Source organism: Scardinius erythrophthalmus (genome assembly GCF_964197995.2).
Source record: "Scardinius erythrophthalmus genome assembly, chromosome: 12".
NCBI classification, from domain to species: domain Eukaryota; kingdom Metazoa; phylum Chordata; class Actinopteri; order Cypriniformes; family Leuciscidae; genus Scardinius; species Scardinius erythrophthalmus.
Window position 1 is genome coordinate 4,992,701 of NC_138232.1, and position 10,667 is coordinate 5,003,367.

Genomic DNA, 10,667 nt, shown 5'->3' on the forward strand with positions numbered 1-10,667 from the left:
CTTGTCCTTGTAGAGACAGTTTTTGTCCCCATGAGGAGAACAGCTTATAAAACATACTAAATTAAGTTTTTTGAAAATGTAAAAATGCAGAAAGTTTTCTGTGATGGGTAGGGATAGGGGATAGAATATACAGTTTGTACTGTATAAAAATCATTGTCAATGGAATGTGCTCATAAAACATAACGTGTGTGTTAGAACAAAGAGTGCAGCAGGAAGATGATGTGAGAGTATTACTCACAGGAAGTGCCTCAGCCTTGTCCAAATACACTGCCAAGATGGCTGCTGAGGGTGGCTCTGCTGTTTTACTCACCACACTTTCATTTCTCTTCAGAACCTGAGAGAAAGAGATAAAAAAAAATGAGGGCAAAGTAGGGCGGAGCGAAGCTGCTGTAAAAACTCCTGTTTGAAGTTGCTCTGTTTGTCAAGTGTGCAAAGTAAGCTTTCTATCTCGTTAAAGATTTTGATGTTTTGTTAAAAGGTGGAGTAGATGAACACACTGTTTGCATGTGTGGAAAACATAGCACACCCGTTTCCAAGAAACCCCCCTGTGTTCTGTGTTTGTACGGTGTTATAGGACCTCTTTCAGTCTTCCTGTGTCGGCTTCTAGAGTCAGCCACTCCAGTCTGAGGTGAACCCGTCCTGTAGTGGTGTCCTTCAAAGTGAACCACTAAGAAGGGGACATTAAAACAGCAAATAATTACCCATGCAAAATTCTACAATAAACCTAAAAGACTGACATACACAAATATTCAATAAATAATCTGGTCATTATTGCAACATAAACCCTTTCAGAGTGACACAAGACTGAATTGAGGCACAGATCACCTTGTCAGAGGTATATTTTGCAGCTCAGCGTGCAGTGGTACGACATCAGTGTTATTTAAGTATTATTTATCTATTATTATAGTATTCACTCATATTTTAAATGAGCTTTTATTAGTATATGTTCAGTTTTTTAGCACTTCAACTTAATTCTGTCATGACAATCTCTGAGTGTTTGGCATGGTAATGGATAATGTTTGGAAAGTTGAAAGTTGAGCAGCGAGCTCATTGGCCACTGATGTGACAGGAACCAATCAGCTGTGCCCTGAATGATGTGATTGTGAACAGGTTGAGTTGAGGACCTGTCAGCCTACGCCATGTAGAGTTTCATGACAGAACTTTGTATTTATTTCAGTTACTAGGGCAAAATTATTATTTTTCTTAAGTTTTTCGACTCATATTTCTGTTATACTGAAAAGTTTTAGTGAATGACGAGGGATATGAAACTAGGAAGAAAATCAGAAAAGTTCTGCATCATTAAAATATTTGACTGCAGAATGCCTTGATGGACCAAACAGAATCAAGCATTCAGCCATGTGATCATTTTATTTATAAATAATAATAATTGCAATATACAATGGTTTTAGTTGGTTTGTAGCTAATAGTTTCATTGATATAGATTTCATGTCTACTTGTGGTGAAAGCTATGCACACACTTACAAACCAAATCAAGTTAACCACACACACACACACACACACACACACACACACACACACACACACACACACACACACACACACACACACACACACACGTTGGTGCACCTATCATTATGAGGACATTCCATAGGTGTAACAGTTTGTATACTGTACAAACTATATGTTCTATCCCCTAAAACTACCCATCACAGAAAACGTTCTACATTTTTACATTTTTAATCAAACATTGTTTAGGATGTTTTGTAAGACATTTTAATTACGAGGATTCAGGAAATATCCTCATAAACCACATTTATGTTGTATAATACCCGTGTAAAAGTCATGTGATTACACAAATTTGTGTCCTCATAAATCAAAACAAGCACACACACACACACACACACACACACACACACACACACACACACACACACACACACACACACACACACACATAGTGTGCACACACAGTGTGCTGGAATGTTATCTAAATGTTCTCACCTCATCAACTATTTTAGATTTCTTCACAATCCCCAAGTCTATTTTTGTCCTGAACACAAGTGAAATAAAGAGCATCAACGCAAGGATGAGAATAGAGATCAGCAAACAATACAAAACACAAATTCTGAGTTTATGGTAATGGTGGCTTATGGTAGGACACTACAACTGATGTTCAGAAGATGAAAATCTGGAACAGATCTATATCAAAGAGGTCATATTATAAGAAAAAGTACATTTTTAAGAAACTTCTGGAATAAAAGAGTTTAATGCACTATGGAAACACTTTCAAAAAACAAGATATCCTCAATGTAAATTGTTTTAGTGCAAGATATCTTGACTAACATTATAAGGATTATTCGCTTATAATGTTAAAACATTAAAGATATGACTCCTTTGAGAGAATAAATGAGAGACGGAATGACGGGAGATGAAAAGCAGTGATATGGTACCTGCCCAGGAAATCATCTTGATCAGGATCTTTATCAAATACTTCCACCTCTAGCTCCTGACCAGGCACCTCATGAACGATGACCTGACAGACAGACACACACTCATGCATGAAACACCAAAGACACACCTACATTAACAATGTGGGTTATCAATGACAAAAAGCGGCGTAAATGATTCGACATTTAAACACACACAGATACATATGACCTTATGAAGTTCATCACATTTACATCATATATCAATATTATGATATTAAATGGCTTATACAGTACACCTCTTAAAACTTGAAATCAGTGTTTAAAGAGTTGCTTCTTTTGTTAATATTGCAATGTGGTGTCATTTTAACACCCACCTCATACATTTCACCCCATTTGGGATTGAGTGTATTGTCCAGATGCTGGGATTTGAAGGTTTGCGGCCCGACTCTGAGCAGGGCGTACGGGTCAGACACACCAGACACAATGGTGTCCTTCGCAGCCAGACTCTCGGCCTCCACCAGGTGAATGCGCACAACTCCCTTGAAGAAAGAAAGAAAGATGCACAGAATATGAAAGACTGCAGTGCAGGGAACTGTTTCATTACTGCATTACTCCTAAATGAAAATAACCAATTACATGGTGTCATTATGTTTTATGGAAAGCGATGCTTCAGATACATGTATGCTACTTCTGCTTTAAAAACTATGGAAAAATACTTCAAATTACACTGCAAAATGGCACAGAACACTACCTTTCAAAAGTTTGGAGTCAGCTAGATTTAGATTTTCTTTTTTTTTTTGAAAGAAATTAATACTCTTATTCACCAAGGACACATTAAATTTAACAAAGGTGGCAATAATAATAAGATATAAAAAATAAGTCTATTTAAAATAATTGCTGCTCTTTTGAACGTTCTATTCATCAAAAACTCTAATATATCATGGTTTCCACAAAAATATTAAGCAGCAGAAGTGTTTTCAACATTGATAATAATAAGAAATTTTTCTTAAGCAGCAAATCATAATATTAGAATGATTTCTGAAGGATCATGTGACACTGAAGACTTGAGTAATGATGTTGAAAATTTTGCGTTGCATCACAGGAATAAATTACTAGGGGTGTAACGATTCTTGTCAAAAAAATCAAACCGTAATATTCTCCACCCATGGTTCGGCACGCACTTGCACTGCGGTTCATCTAAAATATGATGACACGTACACATCTATAATATGTGATAAAAACCAAACCGTGAGCAATTTGAACTGTTACACCCCTATAAATTACATTTTAAAATGTATTCATGAATTCAGTTATTTTAATTTTAATAATATTTCACTATATTTCTGTTTTTACTGTAGTTTTGATCAAATAAATGCAGTTTTGGTGCACATTAGAGACTTCTTTCAAAAACATTAAAACATTTAACTGAGCCCAAACCTTTGAACTGTAGAGTAAATGTCAATTGCAAAAACCAAAGTATCATGTATTTGAGTGATTTGGTCATTGTATGTTGGTTCCAATGTGTGTAAGGTCTGTATGTGTGTGTTACCCTGGGCAGGGGGCTCCTCAACTGAGCCACATGCAGGTCTGCCACTAGAGGAACAGTGAGACGATTGGGCAAAACCAGGAACGAGGCAATCGCGTCCATGATCATAGTGTCTGACATCATACTGAGAAAAGGAACAGGGACAGAAAGTGTGAAATAGATTTTAAAAAAAGAAACGGATGTCGATCAGGACAGCGAGTGTACTGAACTGAATAAAATGTTATTGTGTATGTGTAATGACAGAAACTCACTTGACCCCTGGAATGTCCAGCAGGTTGGTCAAACCGGTCCAGTTAATGGTCAGTTTCTGACAACAAAGAGGAAAAAGGAGATTACATGATTCTATTAAGAGTAATATTCTAAGTCAAGCACTAATGAAAGAATAAAGACAGTAAGGATCAGTACACACTTGCAAGAAGACTAATGCAGAACATTTTACAGTTCAATGGAGCTTCAAAGAACCCAGGAGGGTTTCAACTTCCTCAGTTAATGGATGTTACCAAGAACTAATAATGTATTTGATCTGAAGAACCTATAGGCTTAGATTAAGCCAGGATTAGGCCTTAGTTCAATTAGGACATTTAAGAAGCTTTTATAAACATGCCTTAGAAAAAAACATTATTGGTGTGAATCTCGAGACAAAACAATGACACAAGATATATCAGTGCAACATGTTCAGTTCAAACATGCATTTTAGTCTGGGACTAGGCTTAACACTTGTCTGTAAAACTGGGGGATAGTGTAATGTCAAAAATGTTTTAAGCTCCAAAGAATCATTTAGTCAACCATAGAAGAACCCTTATTTTTCATAAACTCTTGAAAATAAAGGTTCTTTATTGGCATCTATGGTTCCATGAAGAACCTTTAACATACATGGAATCTTTCCGGTCCACCAAAGGTTATTTATAGTGGTGAAGTACGTGTTTAGAGACACTCACGGGTCTTTGGATGAAGAACATGGTCACAGCACCCACGATCGGGACGTCACCAATCAGTGGCTCCAAAATCACACGCATCATTCCATGAAGCTGAAAGAATGCAAATGGAATTATCTCTCAAGATTTCATTTCTACAGTGGGACCATGTATCAAATGTACTGTAACAACACATAATCTCACCTGTATTCCCTTCACACCAGCCTTGCAGAAATACCTCTTCACCTCCACGTTTATCTCGACATCCCCCACGTAACTGAAAAAGATGGCGGAGAGGAAACCTTAGGTTGCTTTTAACTCTTTACAAATAAATTTAACCATTCTGCTGAATTTGTTCCAAACCACTAAAACTTGATGGAAAACTAAACAAAAATGAAGTCTTTAAATAGGATATACACTTCTCTGGATAAACAAATCTGAGGTTGTCTGCAGTTTGACGCTCTTGTTTTGTCAGCTTGTGAAATACAGACACAATATCGATTACACAAGACTTTTAAGTCAGTAAATAGACGTATGCGTCACCTGATGTAAACGTCAAGCAGAATTTGACCTTTTTCATTTTCTGAATGAGCCTTCACTCCAACCACCTTCATCGGCTGTAAAATAAAGAAAAGTTCTGTTGTAGAAGATAAAAATGTGCAGCCAAAACTCTAATATAGGACAAATCAGTTGTTTCTTTATGCATATATTATTCCATAACATTGTAATATAGTAGTTTTTTAGGTCAGTAGATTTTAGTTTAATTTAACAACATATTTGCTTGTTCATGGTTCTCTGATGTTGGCTAATGGTCACATGACAAACTATCTTTTTAGTGCTTTAATTTGATTGTTTAGATTTTTAAATTATATATTTATTTTAATTTGACATTTTATGATTTCATTATTAGCTTTTCATTATCAGCTCATAAACACCCCGCAGTAATAATTCAGTAGCTATTTGTTAATAAGCAAGATTTTCACAGCCTTATGTCCTTTAAATCACATGAACATAAAAATTTCACTTTTGCCTTGACAGGAATGTTTGCCATGAGACATCAGATGTGCTTATTCTAACAGAATGCTTGTTCAGACATGTTTCAAGGGCAGTGGAGCCCCTTTTAATCTCCTACTGTACTGGAATGAGATCTGCAGGAATCTGGAATATTATTTATTATGTAGCAGTGTGTGTGTTTCCATGAATGACCTTGCCACCAAAGTCTATCTTGGTGAAGCTGAGAGTCTGTAGATGAGTGCTGGAGCCGCGGATGGATGGAGCAATGGTTTCCATAAGCAGCTTCTCCAAATACTGACCAATATATGGCCAGGCCTGATGGATAACCTTGAGAAATAGACAGGAAGAGAAAGAGAGTGTCATTTTTATTTGATATTAAAGTCACCATGAAATCAAAAATGGACTATTCTTATTTTTTATGGAATACTGTAGTATTTATTATAAATAGTTCATCCGTGCACATCTTTTTATTTTTTTATTCACGTGCCCTCATAATCTTTAATCAAAACAACTTCCCCTCCCACTTTCGTTCAAATCTCATCTCTTCTCTGATGACGTGTTTACTGGCGTGAGGGCGGGGCAACCTGTCACTCACATGAGATCCACCAATAGGAAGCCACAACCATCCAATCAATTCCCCATGGACAAAATCAAGCCCCGCCCTACATCTTTTTACATCTGACCAACATTCTTTCCTACAGAGTGGAATCAATAAAATTCCTACTAACCCAGTACTTTGATGTATATACTTTACGGTCTTCAAAAATACCATGGTATTAACCATAATTCCATGTACAAACCCTGTATGTGTATGTGTCTGTGAGATTGGGGGACTAGAGATCTGACGCAGTTCCTTCTGTTTAATGCCCATGTCTGTTCTCTGCTCTCCTTGACGCTGTTTACACCGTGCCATTTGTGTTTGCCTAGTTGCTATAGTGACTTCTTGTTTGCGGATGTTAAGATGTGATAACAGAAGCTAAAGCGCCAGATGCCAGGGCATTTTTCAGATTGTTTCATTACATGTGCAAACCACCGATTTTAGAAATAGCAATATGACTCATGCACAGACCACATGACCACAGGATATGAAGGGGGGAGATTCTCAGCTGGAATAACTGCCAGTGTAAAATGTCTGCCTCGTGAATCACTGATAAAGTCAGGCCTAAATATTTGTGTTCTAATGATACGCCACAGCACTGTTATAACCAAACTACTACTGAAACGGAAAGAAGGATAAATGGTGTCAGGAAGGGGTATATCTCTATCTGCTCCTCCTTTTTCTGTCTCTCAGTGAGTGAATCTCATGAAGAAAGTTAATTTCATCCCAAAATCAAAAATAATATTTTAGTACCATTAATACTAAATGCAATGGTAAAGCTAATAACTTTTATAAGCATTCAATGTATTATGTTGTCTTTTATTATTACTTTTTTTGTTATACATATTATGCAGCCTATACTAATTGTATTTTCTTTTAAGGGGTTTCATCTTTAATCTTATGTTATGTTATAGTAATTTGGTGCTTATTGGAGTATTATTATTAAGTTTTGTTTTGTTTGTTTTTTTGCTTTAGAGATGCAAAACGACATTAAAAATTAAATTTCCTGGAAAAGCATGTATTGCAACTGATCTAATAATTCAAAGGCAAGGAACATATGTTGGTTGAATTAGTGTTTGGTTGAGAATGGATGTGTAATAATAGTATATAAAGCTTTTGTTCAGCAGGCGTGTGCCGTGTGGGTGGTCATCGGCAGCTGTTGTGACATGAGGGTGGAGTCATTCATTTGATGGGTGGATACTGGAACACATGGGATTACAGGCTTGATGTTAATAAACAAATGTAAACCTAAACTGTTTGCTGAATTACCTTGTTTAGCCATTCAACCTTCTCCACATCTGGGAAATTGACCTGAAATTATAAAGAAAAAAACAATAACAGACTTCTAAGTGCAAAGACTGTCTATGCTTATGAGCTATACAACAAGAGGATGTGGTTAAAAAGAAGAAAAAAAAAACAGCACACGCAACCACCTCAGTCTATCATGTGTTTTTTTTCTTCTCCATTTACAATATTTCCTTCTTAAATAATACATACAATGTGCAGTGTAGAATTTGATTTGTCTTGGACAATTTCCCCCCCATTAATAACATGCATAGCTTATTTTATCTCATGATAGCCATGAGACATGGCCAAATATAGTATAAACTCTTTTATGGAAGCATACTGAGCACATGGGGAGGAGATGACAAAGCAACAATGTATTCAGAGTGATTTGGACGATGGGAATTTTGCCAAGTACGCAGTTACTAGTATGCAGTACACCACCGATACAGCGCCACCAACAGGTCTAAAAATGTCCTCTAAATCTGCAGACCACTCCTACTCTTTGGCAGCATTCGGGAATCAGATTCATTCGTTATCGAATCGATTCGTTCAAACAATGAACTGTTTAAAAAAATGATTCGTTCCAAAGATAAGTAATCGCGAGGCTTTTCTTTTTGTGTGTGTAAAAGAGTTTTTTTCTGTAAAATACTGCTGTTTTCACTATGTTGTCGATTAGGTTGCGTCACATATTGTGGTTGTTTGTGATTATTCAATAAATTTAACCCTCTTTGACTTCTAAGCGAAGAGATTTCAAAAGCCGCACGACTCTGATTCATTCAAATGAGCCGATTGGAAAAACAAATCGTTCGCGATTCGGACATCGCTACTTTTTTTTTTTTTTTGTAGTAGCGAGCGATGCAAATGTGTTTCACATAAAAACACTGAATATTTCTCTCTTAGTATAACTAGAGGTGGACTTATTCGGACGTTATGCATCAATAACAGTGCTGGAGTGTTTATTTTTATTCACCTATCAAAAGACGCATTTTTATGCATTCTTACCCAAGAAGGCAGGTCTCCTCTACTTCTAAATGATTTGGATGATATGTATTCTTGCTCGTCGTTGAGTAACTGTATAGCGGACCTCAGTCTCGCCTCCTTCGCCTCACGAGAATGTTTCCATCCTGCGTAAACCATCATCCCAAACACCACCAAACTAGTGCTCATGCGATAGTAACCAGCCAGGTAAACAGGCAACATGGCAGTGAGACATTTGCCGAAAGTCCATAAGATTGCCTTGGCGTCCAGTAATTTCGTTTTAGGGACGTCCATTTCTCCGGATGAACTGTCCTGGGCTGGTTCAGTCTTCTTTTCCGAGTCCGAGTCATTTTTCGGCCCTGAATCAACGTGCGACATTGTAGTCTGTTGGTTTGAAGGCAAATGTTTTCAAAGTCAAGATACGATTACAAATGCAGCGATTTGCAACTCAAATTCAACATGTGCTGTATTGAAAGTCACGTTGCATTGGCGCATGGACTAGTGAAAATCTGCAGTTGAATCGGATGCCTGGTCACTGCAGATCAATAAGCCAGTCAGCCCGAGAAAGAGAAATCGCCCACCTCACAGCTTTTACCCTTCTGGCATGACACTCTTTTTCCTTCTTGCAGTTTGTCTGTCTGAAATCCCTGGCCTGCACCGTTATAGAGGCAGATCACGCCCACAGAAAACGACGCAGTTGTAAAAAGGGGCGAAAACTTTTAGTTGGAAGCTGCAGTAGGCAGTTTGTTCTTTGAAAGCTTCTAGCTTCACAAGTCTTGGGTCAATTCTTACTAGCCACAATTTAATTTAAATTAAATTAAATGTAATGCAGTTCCGGCTGAATACTAGATGAATGATAATAGTCTAATTAAGTATGTCTGATATAAATCTAATAGTCAAACTAATGTAATATTGTTTTCTACACGGACCGTCCTTGTTATTTACTATAGTAATAATAACTATAAATTAAACATGCAACTAACCCTTAACCAAACCCTATCGTAAGTGCATGCAGTTAATTAATTTTACTCAGTACTACTATAGGAATAGTTATAATCATTCTATAATCATTTACTCACCCTCAAGCTGTTTCAAACCTATATAAATGATGAGATCATTTAAATTTTTAAGTGAACTATTCCTTTAAATGTATAATTACACTGTAACAGGGACAAATTCAATTAAAGTGTAATCGTAATAATTTGCACACAAGGTATCTAATGACATTTTTACTAGTTATAATTCAGGGTGACTGTATCCATGATGAAATTGTTTGACCAAAATCATTTTAAAAATCCTAAAGGAATAATTAAACATATATCCGAATGCAATTTGACTAGTTGCTTGTGACTGTCTAAAACTAACATATCTGGAATGTATATTGGACAGGTGATAATTTACTTTAAAGTATCTGCAAAGCAATTTTGACTAGTCATAATTCCAGTTGAAAATGTCCATAGTGCAATTTTGACCAGTTCACCTGTAAACACTCCTAACAGAATCAAATAAAAATAACCTAGTGAAGATTTTAATAAATAAAGTGAAAATCTGTAATAAAAATAGGATAATCAATTTATCATTATCCTGATAGAAATTGGCAACATATTCAGAGTGTACACTGACTTGTAAAAAGGCAATAAAGGAATGCAAAAAGTACTTGCCATAGTAGGTGCTCTCATGCCAGGTCGAGGTCTATGTTCATGGACATGTGACTGACATTAGATTTCCAGATCATGTTAATCTGAGACCTGCCAAATTAAACATCCGATGCAGTTAACAATACTATGAACAATGGTTCTTTTTGCATGATAACCCTAATAATAAATCCCCCTATACTCTAAATCTGAGAGATCCCAAACCTTATTTGTTAGCTTAAAACATAAACAAACACTGAAGGATGACAGTTCAATTATGAGAACTGATTATGAGCAATATTTCAG

General features: G+C 36.5%; 1 protein-coding gene across 1 annotated transcript in view; it reads right to left on the reverse strand.

Annotated features, from left to right (window-relative positions):
- esyt1b (extended synaptotagmin-like protein 1b) overlaps window positions 1–9,357 on the reverse strand; it is a 37,349-nt gene extending 27,992 nt beyond the window's left edge. The window contains exons 1-14 of the mRNA XM_081381751.1: window positions 9,309–9,357; window positions 8,752–9,111; window positions 7,732–7,773; window positions 6,057–6,191; window positions 5,394–5,467; window positions 5,055–5,127; window positions 4,875–4,964; window positions 4,188–4,243; window positions 3,940–4,060; window positions 2,765–2,929; window positions 2,412–2,494; window positions 1,963–2,011; window positions 578–667; window positions 239–334 (exon numbers count right to left, since the gene is read on the reverse strand). Of these exons, the coding sequence (XP_081237877.1) occupies window positions 239–334; window positions 578–667; window positions 1,963–2,011; window positions 2,412–2,494; window positions 2,765–2,929; window positions 3,940–4,060; window positions 4,188–4,243; window positions 4,875–4,964; window positions 5,055–5,127; window positions 5,394–5,467; window positions 6,057–6,191; window positions 7,732–7,773; window positions 8,752–9,105 (1,428 nt within the window). The 5' untranslated portion in view covers window positions 9,106–9,111; window positions 9,309–9,357. The remainder of the gene's footprint in view (window positions 1–238; window positions 335–577; window positions 668–1,962; window positions 2,012–2,411; window positions 2,495–2,764; window positions 2,930–3,939; window positions 4,061–4,187; window positions 4,244–4,874; window positions 4,965–5,054; window positions 5,128–5,393; window positions 5,468–6,056; window positions 6,192–7,731; window positions 7,774–8,751; window positions 9,112–9,308) is intronic.
- Window positions 9,358–10,667: the final 1,310 nt, after the last annotated feature.